Source organism: Misgurnus anguillicaudatus, chromosome 6 (assembly GCF_027580225.2).
Source record: "Misgurnus anguillicaudatus chromosome 6, ASM2758022v2, whole genome shotgun sequence".
NCBI classification, from domain to species: Eukaryota; Metazoa; Chordata; class Actinopteri; order Cypriniformes; family Cobitidae; genus Misgurnus; species Misgurnus anguillicaudatus.
In genome coordinates, this window is record NC_073342.2 from 22,636,879 (window position 1) to 22,649,265 (window position 12,387).

At 37.8% G+C, this 12,387-nt stretch overlaps 1 protein-coding gene across 3 annotated transcripts in view; it reads right to left on the reverse strand.

The window, feature by feature from the left end:
- Positions 1 to 12,387, reverse strand: part of grm8b (glutamate receptor, metabotropic 8b) — a 176,881-nt gene that overhangs the window by 8,705 nt on the left and 155,789 nt on the right. For 2 of the 3 annotated variants that reach the window (XM_055192033.2, XM_055192032.2), the window contains exons 8-9: positions 5,955 to 6,091; positions 3,510 to 4,445 (exon numbers count right to left, since the gene is read on the reverse strand). In XM_055192033.2, the coding sequence (XP_055048008.1) occupies positions 3,510 to 4,445; positions 5,955 to 6,091 (1,073 nt within the window). Of the gene's footprint in view, positions 1 to 3,509; positions 4,446 to 5,954; positions 6,092 to 7,896; positions 8,515 to 12,387 lie in introns of those variants that run through there. The other variant, XM_055192034.2, reaches the window with a different exon arrangement.

Below are 12,387 nucleotides of genomic sequence, written 5' to 3' on the forward strand. Positions count from 1 at the left end.
GCATGTGATGGGAGAATTAACAAATACGATATACAAACTGCATGAAACTCATTCACAGCATTCGTAAACGCAGATGACTCATGTAACTTCCCCATCAGGCATCCGCATCTTGATTCAGGAAAAAACTAAACGAAATGAACTCAAAAATATACGAGCTATTTTTCCTCCTCCAATTAAACAAAAGCAAACTCAAGGCTAGATGCACTCTGTCCCCTTAAATGAGGAAATAAAGGGACTATAATGCGGAAAATGAGGACATGCGCAACTCTTACATTACCCGCGATGCATAGCGCTGAGAAACAGCCTGGAAGTTTTAATGAGCGCACCACCGAGGAGATGCGAAACCAAGAGACATGCCTCAATAAAACACTCATAACCGTGTCCTCATATTGCAGTGGCTCATTGCAAAGCGTAATCTTTTTAACATCACTGAAGGCACAAGAAATAAGCCCGGGAAAGATAAAAGAACGGGAAATACGTTCTGGGGATGTTCTTTCCATTCGAAGTAAGTCTATTGTGCTTTCGGAAGAACGAAAAACAGTCATAGATTTGAGGAAAACAATATCCTCTTTACGTAACTTTTCATTTAATACCAACCCGAGGGCATGCTGTGTGCCACAATGTTTGTTTTCTGTAGTGCTGGTTTCCCTAAATGAATGCTGGATGGATTTTATGTTAAATTCTGCGGTTCTTCAAATCCAAGTGTGCATCTTATATAAGATACGCCTATCTAGCAGATGATAATTAAATGTCAGAAAAGTTGAAGTATTATGCTAAATGAGCTCAAGTGTCTTTGTATCTTAGAGACTTGACAATACAAAAGTATATTTTATCTTACTCTGGGCTAGAAACATACTCCAGTATGTCCTCTAAGACATACTATAAATATCTTCTCTAGTACATTCGATTTCCTGTACTGTCTGTCTCTAAAAAAGATGCAAAATGTTCTTCTCTTAGGATTTGCTAAACCTCACAAAATGATGAACGTAAGGTGATTTTGGGATGTCTGAACGCCTTTCAAAAGGTTAGCACAATAGATTATAGTCCGTTGAGTTGATTGACAGCTGTTTTGTCTGAAAGGGAAACTATCCGAGCGATAATCTATTGTAATGAGCCTTAGGAACGTCACATGCAGAGAACATTATGAATGGGAAAAATGGCAACTCGATCAATGTCAGTGGCTAATTACAACATTGAACCACTCCATCAGCTAATTCTGCGTTGCGTTCAAGTGGATTTCACAGCGCGACGGACTTCACACAGGTGTGTTGCATTCATACATGTATGCAGCGGATGAGACAGGAGATATTTAACTCGTATGTGAATATGACAATCAGTGGTGTGCACAGCGAGGGGCCGCAGGGGCTTAAGCCCCTGCCCTTTTTGTCTCAATTGTAAATGTGCCCTTCTGATCAAAGTGAAAATAATTATAATGTAATAAATAATAAATAAAAGGAATAATTATGATGAATAAAATATATTACCATTGCCACTAACAACAATAATAATACAGAAAATATTATTAATAAACTTGTAAAAATAGTTGCGTGATAAAAGGTGTTCGAATTAAAGCGGCACAACGGCTCAGTTTTAAATATCACAATATTGAATAATTTCTACATATTACATTCCTTATTTTCAATATTTGGTTAAAAAAATACTAAAGTAAAAAATATTACTATTTAAGGATTTTTGATTTACTGATGTGTTAAAGGGACACTCCACTTTTTTTGAAAATATGCAAATTTTTCAGCTTCCCTGAGTTAAATATTTGATTTTTACCGTTTTGAAATCCATTCAGTGGATCTCTGGGTCTGGCGGTACCACTTTTAGCATTGCTTAGCATAATCCATTGAATCTTAGACCATTAGCATCGTGTTCAAAAATGACCAAAAAGTTTGGATATTTTTGCTATTTAAAACTTGACTCTTCTGTAGTTATATCGTGTACTAAGACCGACGTAAAATTAAAAGTTTCGATTTTCTAGGCTGATATGGCTAGGAACTATACTCTCATTCTGGCGTTATAATCAAAGACTTTGCTGTCGTAACATGGTAACATTTTTCTTGCGGAATAAAGTCCGAACATTTACAATAAAACAACATATTGCACACTAACAAATAAATCTGACAAACTAAACCATAAATTCCTTGTCTTAAAGGGATTGTTCACCCAAAAATTTCGATGAACTATCCCTTTAATGTCAAATTGCACTAAAAACACATTTCTAGGTTGGTCAAGGTATTGCACATTTTGAAAATACTAAACATTTAGTCATTTAGCACACGCTTTTGTCCAAAGCGACTTACAAAGGAGGTAAACAATAGAAGCAATTATAGCAACACAAGAACAGCAATACATAAGTGTCTCATCAAGTCTAACACAGTATACATAGCCAAGGATTGTTTTTTTTTTGTAAGAATGTACAGAATGTACTTAACAATACTCCTCTTTAATGATTTATGATTGGTTCTTTCTATTTGAAGGTGGGACTTATGTCGCTAGAGCAGCCATATTGGGCATTGCACTTTTGCCAATTTATAGTAACAGAAATGAGGCATAGTACCATAAATAGTAGATGCTGTACACACACAATTGCAAAGGCAGAAAGAACACATGGATGACCAATCAGAATCAAGTATTTGATAAAACTGCATAATGAAAATTATTATACAGACGAATCGTCAATGTATGCTTATGCAAAGCCAGAAATTCCAATCCATCTGTAGCTATTATATAAAAAAATCATACTGTTGAGCTTTTTGATGAAAACTTAAGTATCGCTTCAATTCTCGGTTCTGCCCAACTCCTGTATCTCTTACATCTGACAGTAAATCTTTCCCGGCATTAAATCCAACATATGCCATGGACGTGTTGAGAATACGGGTAACAGTGTAGACTGTAGCCTACTGTTTTAATTCTGGTTTCTCTTGGCAGTCGCCCTAATGAGCTACAGACAAAAATATTCTGCTGTATAAAAGAACAAAGAGTACAGAAATAGACCACTGAAGTCCTCAGAATTATGGAGGCCGTGCTGGCCTGAACCGACAAACAGTTCAGATCTATTTTGTCCCGTTATCTTCAGAAGTATTCCTATGGGTCATGTGTGATCCATTGACTTTATGTATCTTCTGAGCATCTCTTAGAAGAGCGCTTGTTTGTGATAAAACAACACAACAGACTCCAGCACATTCCAACATCTATGGCTACATTCATGGTGAAAACCTGCTAATCTATACACAACTTGGTCTACACACAAGTTGGGGAAGGACAATTTGGGATCTCCAGGTGCCACCCACTGATCCACTGTGCCACTCAATAAGTGGATATGTGAAGTTAATGTATATCTAACACACCTACACTACTTACAGTACATTATATACTGTATTATGCAATATATATTTGATGCAGTTGCAGATGAGGACATAATGTTGGCTATGCAGATGAATATGTTTGATTATATTTTATTTAATGTGAAAAATGTACAGTATTTAAAAGTGCAAACTCACCCGCTCTGCAGATTGTGCCGTTCCAAAGAAGATGGGTATGAAGGCCAACCAGATGATACATGTTGTGTACATGGTAAATCCAATAGGCTTGGCCTCATTGAAGGTCTCGGGCACTCCCCTGGTTTTGATTGCGTAAACAGTGCACGTGACCATCAAAAGGATGCTGTAGCCCAACGAGCAGATGAGCGAAAGGTCCGAGATGTCGCACTTGAGCACGCCGCGGGAGTTCTGGGGGTCCTGCGTGCGCTGCTCAGTGTAATCCACAATTGTGTGCGGTGGGTCGGCCACAAACCACACAAACACACCCATTAACTGAACCGAGATCAGGCTGAAAGTGATGACCAGCTGGGAGGCAGGGCTAATGAAACGCGGGGCCGCCACCGAACACTTGCCCTGCTCAAAGATCCGATGGATGCGATTGGTCTTTGTGAGCAGCGCAGCGTAGCTAAAGCACATGCCAAGACCCAGGAAGATCCTCCGGAAAGAGCATACGGCAACTCCGGGCGCAGCCATCATCGGGAATGTGATGAAGTAGCATAGGAATATTCCGGTCAGCAGCACGTAACTCATTTCTCTGCCCGAGGCCCGTACGATGGGGGTGTCGTTGTAGCGCACGAACGTTCCCACCACAAAGGTGGTGGCGAGAATTCCCAGGATTGCAATAAAGATGGGCACCACGGCCCAGGGTGAGTGCCACTCCAGCTTTATGATGGGGATGGGCTGGCAGCCGGTCCGGTTTTGATCCGGCCGCTGCTCGTATGGGCACAGCTGGCATGTGAACTCGCTGGCCTGGTAGTGGTAGCCCTCACAGCGCTCGCAGTGCCAGCAGCAGGAAACTCCTTTCACCACCTTCTTGCGCTCACCCATCTGACAGGGCAGGCTGCATACAGAAATAGGCATAGCAGGATCTTCGCTGGCCCACTGCATGGCATCAATCTGAAGAGAGATGTATCATAATTATAGTGGTAATTGTGAAATATTACATAATTGAAATAACAAAAAAACTAAATACAAATACAGGTTCATAACATAGCAACTCAGCATAACATGACGTGATGTAACATGACATGTAACTTAACATAAAAATATAATATTGCATTATGTGACGTAATATGACATGACATGATGTAATGTGATGTGACAAAAATTAACTTAACGTCAAGTATAGTAAAATAATGTTACATAATGTAACACACGAAAGTAACAAAATGTCAAGTAATGTAACGTCAAGTAACATAACGTACCGCTACTTAACAAACTGTATAACATATAACATAACGTAACATGTTAATTTAACACCAGTAATTGTACGTCACATCACGTCACACAACGTCATGTATGGTTACATCATGTATTGTAACATAACATCAAGTAATGTAATGTCAAGTAATACTGTATAAAGTCAAGTAATACTGTAAAACATAACGTAACATGTTAATTTAACACCAGTAATTTTAACGTCATGTACCGTAACATAACATCAAGTAACGTAACGTCAAGAAAAACTGTATAACGTCAATTAATACTGTATAACATAACGAAACATGTTAATTTAACACCAGTAATTTTACATCACATCAAGTTACACAACGTCATGTACCGTAACGCCATGTACCGTTACATAACGTCAAGTAATGCAATGTCAAGTAACGTAATGTCAAGTAACGTAACGTCAAGTAACGCAACGTCAAGTAATACTGTTACTTGATGTTACCGTAACATAACGTAACATGTTAATTTAACACCAGTAATTTTAAATCACATCACATCACACAATGTCAGGTAACGTAACTTCAAGTAATGCAACATCAAGTAATACTGTATAACATAATGTAACATGTTAATTTAACAACAGTAATTTTACATCACATCATGTCACACAATGTCAAGTAACGTAACGTCAAGTAACATAACGTCAAGTAACTTAACTCTAAGTAACGCAACGTCAAGTAATACTGTATAACATAACGTAACATGTTAATTTAACACCAGTAATTTTACGTCACATCACGTCACACAATGTCATGTACCGTAACGTCAAGTAACCAAACGTCAAGTAATGTAACTTTAAGTAACATAACGTCAAGTAATACTGTATAACATAACGTAACATGTTAATTTAAACCAATAATTTTGATGTAAAATTACTGGTGTTAAATTAACATGTTACGTGAAATTACTGGTAATTAAAATGTTACGTTATGTTATACAACGTTATGTCACACAATGTCATGTACCGTAACGTCAAGTAACGTAATGTCAAGTGACATAACAACAAGTAATACTGTATAACATAACGTAACATGTTAATTTAACACCAGAAATTTTACTGTTTACAGACATTATCAGCATGAAAATTGTCTAAACATAATCACCAATGTAAATAACCATTTCATTGGTATGTTATAACACATAACTTCACCTATAAGTAAAGCCATCCCTTACATTTAAATGCAGCTGATCCGTCCAATGGCCAATGATTCTGTACTCAGCCGATCTGTTAGTTATCTGATACTGATAGATGTCATAACGTCCAGGTGCGTCTCCATTCTCATTAAACACAACAGGGGTCTTGGCACTTCCTGTCCAAAGAGATGTGGCAAAATTGTGATTAACTGTAATTATTTCTCTATTGCATGCAGTACTGAATCAGACGCCCGCAGCTACGTAATCTCCCATGGTTGAAAGGAATCTGTAAACACATCAGACACTGCTTGAGAGACACAAAAGCATCTGGGTTTCCGCGTAAACAAAATATGCATAATGTTCCCGATTCATTCAACCAACAACGTGAATAAATTACAATCAACGATCAGCTAAAAATGAAATCAGGTTGGTATTCCAAACAAAACAATTCACCAAACCGAAGCGTGAGTGGATCTTTCATTTGTTATCTGTTAATATACAAAATCATTTCATCGTTATGAAACCCTGGCGAGTGTTCTCGGGCCTGCAGGAGTCGTCTCAGATGAACAATTTCAGCGGCATACAGAGCAGCACCTGAAGGGAGGAGAGTTTGTATCAAATGAGCGTCTCCCGAGATAGGGAGTCATGCATTATTAAAACACCTGCATAAAGTCAGACACGCCACGCGCCTGCAGGACTCCGCAGGAAATGCAGCTTGCTGCTACAACACACCTCGAGCCTTACTCATTTGGAGTCCAATATTAAATTCTGAGATGTAGGTTTACAGTGCACCACACTGTGTTTTCAAAAGAGCCAATTAATTGACATGGTTAGGGCTCACACACAACGTGAAACAACTCAAGTTTACCCTAAACAGGTCTACTAAGTTTTCTAGAAGCCTTGGGACAGTTATAATTACTTTTTTATAATTCAGCGTCCAGCTTTTATTATGGCATATAATCAAATGATGGAGGAGCACATCCAGACCCCCCACACACAGACACATCGAAACACAAAATGTAGTAAACTTTTTGCATTTTAAGGAGCTAATCTAGTGGTCAAGGAACTCTTATTTATTTATTTATTTATTTATTTATTTATTTATTTATTTATTTATTTATTTACTTATTTATTTATTTATTTATTTATTTATTTATTTATTTATTTATTTATTTATTTATTTATTTATGTCGTTCCAGCATCCATGGCTATATGCTAGTTAATCCACACACAACTTAATCCAAGTTAATTCACACACAAGTCAGGGAGGACAATCTGGCATCTACAGTTCACCTACCCTACGCCTTTGGACTGTGGGAAGAAACCGGAGAACTCGGAGTAAACCCACTCTGACACAGGGACAATATGCAAACTCCACAGAAAGACCTCCTGATGTGTTGGGGCAAATAAAATAACCAGCAGGTGAACATAAACAAAACAAATGTAAAAAAAAATCTGAATTAATAATAAATGAAGGTAACATTTATTACAAGTGAAAAAAAAACATATAACAAGGACAACTTAAAAAAAGCGTAACCAAAAATGGAACAAAATGGGAAAAAATTCAGTTAAAGGAAAACATCACCGTTTTTCAATATTTGACCCTGTTATAACCTCAACTTAAGACAAATTAATACATCCCTATCTATTTTCAATGCGTGCACTTAATCTTTGTACAGTGCATTGTGACTGTGTTAGCATTTAGCCTAGCCCCATTCATTCCCTAGGATCCAAACAGGGATGATTTTAGAAGCCATTAAACACTTCCATGTTTTCACTATTTAAAGACTGTTACATGAGGAGTTACACGAGTAAGTATGGTGGCACAAAATAAAACTTTTGTTTGGATCCCAAGGAATGAATGGGGCCAGGCCAAATGCCAACACACCCACAACGCGCTGCACAAAGACCAAGTGCGCGCCCCGAAAAAAGATAGGTATGCGCCGATTCGTCCAAGTTGAGGCAAGAACATAGTAAAACACTGAAAAACTCCAGTGTTTTCCCTTAAAACTATACAGTTCTCTAAATAAATAACTTTATCAAAGCCCATGGTTCGTTATTAATGAATGTTTCCATAGTATAAACAAAACAATCTAAGACCACATGATAAACAAATCAACAGTGCCAGAACAATTTAAACCAAAAACCTGCATAAATTATTAATGTAACATTCATTAAAAAGTGATAAAGCAAAAAGAAAATAAAAAGAAAATGGAATAAAATTAAATTAATCAGGTGCTAAAACTATACAGACAGCGCATGCAAATAAACGCCATCAGAGGCCATTCATTCTTAATGAATGTTCCCATAGCATAAACAAAGCAAATGTAAAACCCAAACAACGCCAAATGAAAAACAAAACCACAGTGCAATTAAAAACAATTTAAAACTAAAATTCTGAATAAATGATGAAGGTAACATTCATTAAATAAACAAAAGGAATAAAAAACAGACAACTGGCATAAAAGAAAGATGAGAAACAAGACAATAATAATGTATCAATATTAATGATACTTTGTGAAAGCTACTGTATAGACTTATACAACAACAATGCGCCAACAAGCTCAAGCTCGGGGTCTTCTCCTGCTCCTGATATGTCCTGTCAAATAAAGGAAAATGACAAAAATGTAACTTTAAAGAGATATATTGATATTTTCTAAAAAAGTTGACTACTTAAATGTGACTCGGTCAGTCTGTGAAAATATAACCTTGATATCTTTAATATTGACTCAATCATGTCAAAGATTGATCAATGTGAAATTAATGATTGAAGTCAAACGTTGATGCCAATAATCATATATTTAGAGATATTTGAGCCTGGACCACAAAACCAGTCATAAGTAGCATGGGTATATTTGTAGCAATAGTCAACAATACATTGTATAGGTCAAAATTAACGCAATTTTGAATGCCAAAAATTATTAGGATATTAAGTAAAGATCATGTTCCATGAAAATATTGTGTACATTTCCTACCGTAAATATATAAAAATGTATCTATAATTAGTTATATGTGTTGCTAAGAACTTTATTTAAGTCAATTTTCTCAGTATTTTGATTTTTGGCAACCCCGGATTCCAGATTTTCAAATAGTTGTATCTCGACCAAACATTGTCTCATCCTTACAAACCACACATCAATGGAAAGCTTATTTATTAAAAAAAATTATCCATATGACTGTTTATGTGATCCAAGGTCACATATGTAGTCTGGATTTCATAGACAGGGTCACATATAAAATGCAATACACATAGTGTAATGCTACAGCTTTTTCTATAAAATAACTTTGATCCAATTTATTAGTTGCAAGGCGTCTGAATTAACAAAATAGGTGTCATAAGGTCAAGCCATTTCATTTTAATGCCGACAACCAATGGCCATTCTCCAATCAAATACTTGATTGAGGCCTTTCGTTCGTGCAATCCAAGCATTTTGTGTGAAAATTCAAGGCAGTACTGCGAGAATGATTAGAGGGTGGATGAGATGTTTTGATTAAGCCAAGTCTTGGTTTAATCACAGGTTAGACCTCATCCTTTAGATTTGCAATTAGACAGTCGTAATATAAAGTGGTCCGTGGAAAAACAGAACGCGGAGGGGCGACATTTCGGTCTAATTTATGCACAGCGTGTAGGCACAAGTTTCGGCTTAATCCCTGCATTACTTTCCACAGTACATGCATTGCAAATCTCATCTGCAGCGGAGTGAATCATTTTTGTGCACAGCCTGAAGATGTTTCTCATTATAACACACCATGGCTATTCAGCATCAACAATGAATCAGTTTGTGCATGCTGTATTTAAAAAGAACAAAGGGAAGTGAAATGAAAGTTCATCTGAGCGTCTGGGATTAAAGATCATGAAGGTGAATCATGGTGGCATATGTGATGTCGTGTTGGCTCTTCGGGCAAATGCTTGGCCAGGTACATCACACTGGTGAGGTCATTTCCTGGCGCCTTTATTCGTGTTGTTTTATATGCTACGTTCACTCAGCCTGTGTTTATAAGACCTGGTGTGTCCACATACGTGGACATCACATTTTTCGTTGTTTGCACCATAATACTTAATTCTGTTAACTGAAAATATGTATTGGGTCTTCCTTACCCCAAATAGCTGGAAGAAATCTAAAATGCGAGCCAAACCAAAGCTCAGGTCTTAGGAGGTTAACAAGCCTTTGAAGATTTGGAGTCATTTCACTTAAAGATGAGCATGAAAGGAACTGTATAAAGTTTTTCGCTTTTAGTATGAATATGTTAGCCTTAAGGATGCAGTATCTATAAACAAGTGTGCTTTAAAACATTGACAAAATTCACATTTAGAATATAGATATAAATGTTCAGAACAGACTTCGGCAAAACAGATCCCCATATATCGTATATCCAAGTGAAACGTCTTGTTGAACTTCTTGTTTCAATGAGGGGATGAGATTAGCCTTTTTTGCTTATTGCTGTTCATAGATACACTAGATGTTGCCTTGGCTACGGCAGTTCATTGGACCGAATGCGTCAAACAGAGCCGCCATCTTGAAACAGGGGAATCCCGCATCAGCGTTATTGTAGGCAATGGTGTAACAGAAATAAAATCACCATAAATCGTCATGGACGCGATTTTCTTGATTTTCTTTGGGTTCGTTTCAACAGTCAGACATGTATTTAGCATTTAGTACATGAAAAAATAAAAGTTTTGATTTTATGAAAATGTACTTTTTCTAACTGTAATGCATAGTGCTAGTAGCCCTTTCATCCGTGCGCAGCACAAAAGTCCGGCATTGTTCATGAATTCGAAGTACAGACGGAGATAGCAGCTTTACCTAGATACTTCCTATGACAAGACCCCTGTTCTAAGATGGCGGCGGTTTTGACGCATGGTCAGAGCCCAAAGGCGACATCTGGTGTATATATCTATGATTGCTGTTGCTTTTTGCTAATTTTGCTAATCGCTGCGAGGGTCCAGCCCTCTCGCCATTCCTCGTGACTGGAAGTAAAGAGAGATTCTTTCAACGAAGGGAGGAGATTAGCCCTTTTTTGCTTATCGATGTTGCTTTTTGCTAATTTTGCTAATCGTTGCAAGGGCCCGGCACTCTCGCCATTCCTCATGATTGGAAGTAAAGAGACGGTTTCAAGGAGGGGAGGAGATTAGCCTTTTTTTGCTAATTGCTGTTGCTTTTTGCTAATTTTGCTAATCTCACCATTTCTCGTAACAGGAAGTAAAGAGAGACCGTTTTAAGTAGGGGAGGAGATTCGAATTTTTTTGCTAATTGCTGCTGGTTTTTGCTAATTGCTGCGAGGGCCCGGCCCTCTTGCCATTCCTCGTGAACGGAAGTAAAGAGAGATTGTTTCAAGGAGGGGGGAGATTAGCATTTTTTTGGTAATCACTGTTGCTTTTTGCTAATTTTGCTAATCGCTGCGATGGCCCAACCCTCTCACCATTCCTCATGACTTGAAGTAATGAGACATCGTTTCAATGAGGGGAGGAGATTAGCAGGTTTTTTTTGCTAATCGCTGTTGCTTTTTGCTAATTTGCTAATCGCTGCAAGGGCCCGGTCCTCTCACCATTCCTTGTGACCAGAAGTAAAGATAGATCGCTTCAAGGAGGGGAGGAGATAACCTTTTTTTTGCTAATTGTTGTTGCTTTTTGCTAATTGCTGCGAGGGCCCGGCCCTCTCGCCATTCCTTGTGACCAGAATTAAAGAGAGATCGTTTCAAGGAGGGGAGGAGATTACCGTTTTTTGCTAATCATTGTTGCTTCTTGCTAATTTTGCTAATCGCTGCGAGGGCCTGGCCCTCTCGCCAATCCTCGTGACCAGATGTAAAGTAAGACGATTTCAAGAAGGGGAGGAGATTCACATATTTTTGCTAATCCCTGTTGCCTCTGCTAATTTTGCTTATCACTGCGATGGACCGGCCCTCTCACTATTCCGCATGAACGGAAGTAAAGCAAGATCGTTTCAAGGAGGGGAGGAGATTAGCATTTTTGATTAAAGATTATGAGAACACATGGAAAAAAAAAATAATAATAAGGTTTACAGATAAGTAATTTGTAAAAAAATATTTTATTCCCCCAAAATTAAAATGTTCAATTTCAGTGCGACTTTAAAACACTTTAAAAGGACTGATAATTCTATTGTACCGCTGTCTGATCACAGCCGTATTAACTAAGTTTGCCGGTTGGTAACCCTAAAGGTTGATGTGAGGAGAGGTGGCAGCTTTGATTAGTATGACCAGATACACAATTAGAAGTGTGCTACTTTTGAACAGCTAGATCCAAGTTAATTTCCTATGAGGGAAACACCTTCAACAACCCTATGGACCCAAGGGAGATTCATACTAATAGCTATTTGATTGAGCTCATGTTCAAGTGGTGTGTTTGGCAGCTCTCTTTCGGTAAAAGCTAACCCCATCAACAGAAGTCGAATGCTCAAGACGCTCTCTCCGTTCGAAACACAGCCTGAGTAAATGGTAAACAAGACAGCTCTTG